Source organism: Hydra vulgaris, chromosome 06, assembly GCF_038396675.1.
Source record: "Hydra vulgaris chromosome 06, alternate assembly HydraT2T_AEP".
NCBI classification, from domain to species: Eukaryota; Metazoa; Cnidaria; class Hydrozoa; order Anthoathecata; family Hydridae; genus Hydra; species Hydra vulgaris.
This window is the reverse complement of record NC_088925.1, coordinates 51,269,400-51,273,626: the sequence shown is the minus strand read 5'-3', so window position 1 is coordinate 51,273,626 and position 4,227 is coordinate 51,269,400. Positions and strand designations below refer to the sequence as shown.

General features: G+C 26.2%; 1 protein-coding gene across 1 annotated transcript; it reads right to left on the bottom strand.

Annotated features, from left to right (window-relative positions):
* Window positions 1-1,770: 1,770 nt before the first annotated feature.
* On the bottom strand, window positions 1,771-3,549 carry LOC100204460 (alpha-centractin). Its single transcript, XM_065800414.1, has one exon. The coding sequence runs from the start codon at window positions 3,508-3,510 to the stop codon at window positions 2,380-2,382; it is 1,131 nt and encodes a 376-aa protein (XP_065656486.1). The 5' UTR covers window positions 3,511-3,549; the 3' UTR covers window positions 1,771-2,379.
* Window positions 3,550-4,227: the final 678 nt, after the last annotated feature.

Sequence of the window (4,227 nt, the reverse complement as noted above, 5' to 3'; positions counted from 1 at the left end):
TTAGCATCGAAATTAAGACCAAAATATGATTAATTTAATGCTTAATTATAAAAACGATTTCTACTTCAAAACTTGAAACTCTAAAATACATTTCGATGCACATCAAGCTTTCTGATGTTTTAACAGTTTTTAATTTATTATTTCACGCATTAATAGCAAGTAATATAACTAACTGTTTGTATTTTTATAATATGTCATATAAATTAATCAATTGAATCATGAAACACAAACTATAAAAAAATGTAATCATAAAACAAAATTCCCACTTCATTCCCACTCCCCCATTGATTAATTACAGCAAACTGTACCGATTTCTTTGAATTTAAAAACTAGGTAACAAAAAACTTCATTTTAATTTCATATTTTATACTAAATACTTTTTTAAGTAAAATGCAGAATGATTCTGCAGATTCTGAATCCTTTAATAAAATTATTTTAAAAGTTTTCACCATTAATGATTCAATGGTGATGGTGAGAATCTTCTTTTTTTTCAAAAATCTTTTCAATAACAATCGCAACAACAAATGCTCCAATACCCCATGTAAATCCTGGAATCATATTCAAAAAAGCACTTCTCTGATTAAATCTAGGATGATAACGCCAGGCTTCAAAACGTGCCCAAGGATCTTTGATTATTTGCCCAGGTTTTGGCTTAAACATACTATTTATCTAAAAATCAAATATTGAAAAAAATTTTGTAATTCATAATTATAATATGTCAATTTATAATATTTGAGAAATAGATAAATATTGATAAATGTTAAAAAAAATACTTCCATAATTATAAAAACAGTATTTTGTGTATTATATATATATATATATATATATATATATATATATATATATATATATATATATATAATACACAAATAAATATATACACAATACACATTATATATATATATATATATATATATATATATATATATATATATATATATATATATATATATATATATATATATATATATATATGCATCAGCAGTGGTTTGGCCTATTAGCTAATGTTAATGCCTCAACCAATGGCAATTAATTGGCTCAACTGTTGGCCGATAGTTCGGCTGATTAATTGGCATTGGCCAAGGCAACGAGATAAGCTAATAGGCATAAACCACTACTAGTGCATAAACGCAACTTATATATGCAAATTGCATACTTAATATTGATATATTACCTTTATATACATACATTATAATAATAATAATAATAATAATATAAAGCCTAAATCCAGAAATCAAAATGCTTAAAAAAAGAAAATTAGTAACAAATCTCATTTATCCCTATTTCATTACAAAGCCAAAAATTAAGGGCAGACAGGAAGAAGGAAAAAAGTATATATATATATATATATATATATATATATATATATATATATATATACATACATATATATTATATATATATATATATATATATATATATATATATATATATATATATATATATACACACACATACGTTTTAAAAAAATAGAACAAACTTAAGTAGTAAGTACAATAACCTTTAAAACCTTAAGTAACAACAAATAAATTTTTATTAACAAAAATAATTCATTTTATTGAGATTTCAGGTTTAGCACCACACTTAATGAAACACACTTAATGAAACACACTTAATGAAACACACTTAATGAAACACACTTAATGAAACACACTTAATGAAACACACTTAATGAAACACACTTTAAAAAGTGGATTTGTATTGTAAAAGCTTGTAATTGTTAAAAAAACTTAAAAGATTTTATACACTGAATTTTAAAAAAAAATGCACTTTAAGTGTAAAAAGTGAAGAAGTTTTTCATATTTCACAAATTTACTGTTTTCAAACAATTACAGAAACTAATATTATATAATAAATTATTAAAACTAAGTATAAAAACAAAGATTTAGATATGATTTTCATTCCACATCACTTTAAGATGCAATAATTTGAAATATTCATAAATTTAAATATTAGGCAGGCATACATTATTTACAACTGTTATCAATTATTAGATCACTATTTTTAACAAAAACAATTGTCACATGACTAAACTTTTAACTTAAAAAAATACTCTTTAATGAATTCATAAAAAAGTAGTAATACATGATAAACTTACTAATTAAACCAAAATTAATGAGAAAAATTCTCTTGAATTTATTTAAATATTGAATAAAAATATAGAGTTAAACTTTGGCCATTACAAATTACTAACAAAAATCAGGAGAATAAAAATGATACATATTAGAGTAATTGTAAAGTAACCAAATGTTGTGGTACTATGATAACCATTTTGGCTGCGGTACAATACAATACAATATAGATAACACTGCAACAGTGTTGCAGTATTATCTATAATTTGAGTTACAAAAAAAACACTTATCCCTAAAATAAATTTTATCAAAAAGTTTTTCTGGTAATTGATCTTGGTCCTTCATCATCATATTCTTTTTTAGAAACCCACATCTTTTTAAATGTATCTAAAGAAGCTAAAATAGATCCTCCGATCCAGGTAGAATAGAGTCGTTCTTGTGGTGCAGATATTCTAATTTTAATATCTTTAGGTGCTACTTTTTTTACTTCGCTAAGAAGTCTGTCACCAAATCCCCTAAATAAGGTTGATCCACCAGACAAAACGATATTTTGATATAAAGTTTTTCGCAAATCCATGTCAGATTTTTGAATTGCAAACTCTAAAACTTCATGTAACCCCTCAAATTCTTCTCCAATTAAATCTGGTCGAAACAAAAGTTCAGGTGCTCGAAATTTAGCAGCTCCAATATCTAATGTACTTCCATCAGGTAAAACATAATGCGTTTTTTCTCCATCAAGACCTTCTTCTTTTTGTGGGTTTAATGCTAAATAGCAAACATGCTCTTTAATCTGCTTAACGATCTCACGCTCAGCTGTGGTTTTAAAAGAAAATCCTTCTCGTTTTAATAGCAGTTGAAGGTATCTAGTTACATCTCGTCCAGCTAAGTCTGTTCTCATTATAGAGTTTGGTAAAGCAAAACCTTCAAAAATTGGTACAGAATGTGTAACACCATCTCCACAATCTAAGACAACACCAGTTGTTCGACCTGTTGCATATAGACTTAGCACAGCTTGCATAGATACAAATAAAGCAGGAACATTAAAAGTTTCAAAGAAAATCTCAGCAGCTTTCTCTCTGTTTCTGCGAGGATTCAATGGAGCTTCCGTAAGTAGCACTGGATGTTCTTCAGAAAAAGTAGATAGCTGTTCCTTTGAATATATATACTGCCAAATCTTTTCCATATCATTCCAATCATGAACAATGCCATGTTCCATTGGATATTTAATGTTTAGCAAACCACGATAATCTTCAGCTTTAGGTCCTATAAATATGTCTCCCTCCAGTGCACCAGCCATGACACGAACATGTTTGGGTCGACCAATATATGATGAAAAATGACATTTAGGAATTTGGTCCCCAGCAAAACCAGCTTTTATAACTCCTGAACCATTATCAATAACCACCGGTTGATTAGCAATTAATTCATAGTTGCTCATTATTAAAATTCCCTAAAAATTAATTGAACTAATAAAGTTATTTAATTTCTGATCGTAAAAATACTTTATAAACTCGAAATAACAAAAAAGCTTTATATAATTTACATAATCGAGGATAAGTTTTATGCAACTTAAAAAGATTCTTTTTAACATCAATTAAACTTTAACTTCTTTTTTTTATATCATATATACTTTTTTATATTATATATATTTATAATATAAAATTTGAAATAGAAATAAACAATTTATATACAATTTATCATATTTTAAAAAAAAAAATTATAAGAGCTTTAAAATCTCATGTTTTTAGAATTTTAAGCTTTATAACATAATAATTATAACTTTCCAATATTATTATTCAGGTTTAAGTATATATTTAAAATTATCGCTTAAAAAGCCATCGTACTTCGTATCCCGCATTAAATGGGACTATTGTTATTAAAAAAAAAAGATCAAGATGGCTGAAAAAAGAGTTCATTTTAAAATCTGACTCTGCCAGCAAAGAGTTATAAAACTATACAAATTCCCGTCAACGGGAGTGAACGGGGTTGAAAATGAATATCAGTACCAAGTTTACTAAATGGTGAAGCAACACAAACAATTGAGCTAAACATTCATCAAAGTCTGAAATATAGTAATAAAAGCTAGTTTTTAACTGCGCTAAAACTATCAAGAGTTACGTGGTTCGGGCAGTAAGATGAATTATTAAACAATATC

What these genes read in the sequence shown, in the direction of transcription:
- LOC100204460 (XM_065800414.1), bottom strand. Translation starts at nt 3,510, where the DNA reads ATGAGCAACTATGAATTAATTGCTAATCAACCGGTGGTTATTGATAAT.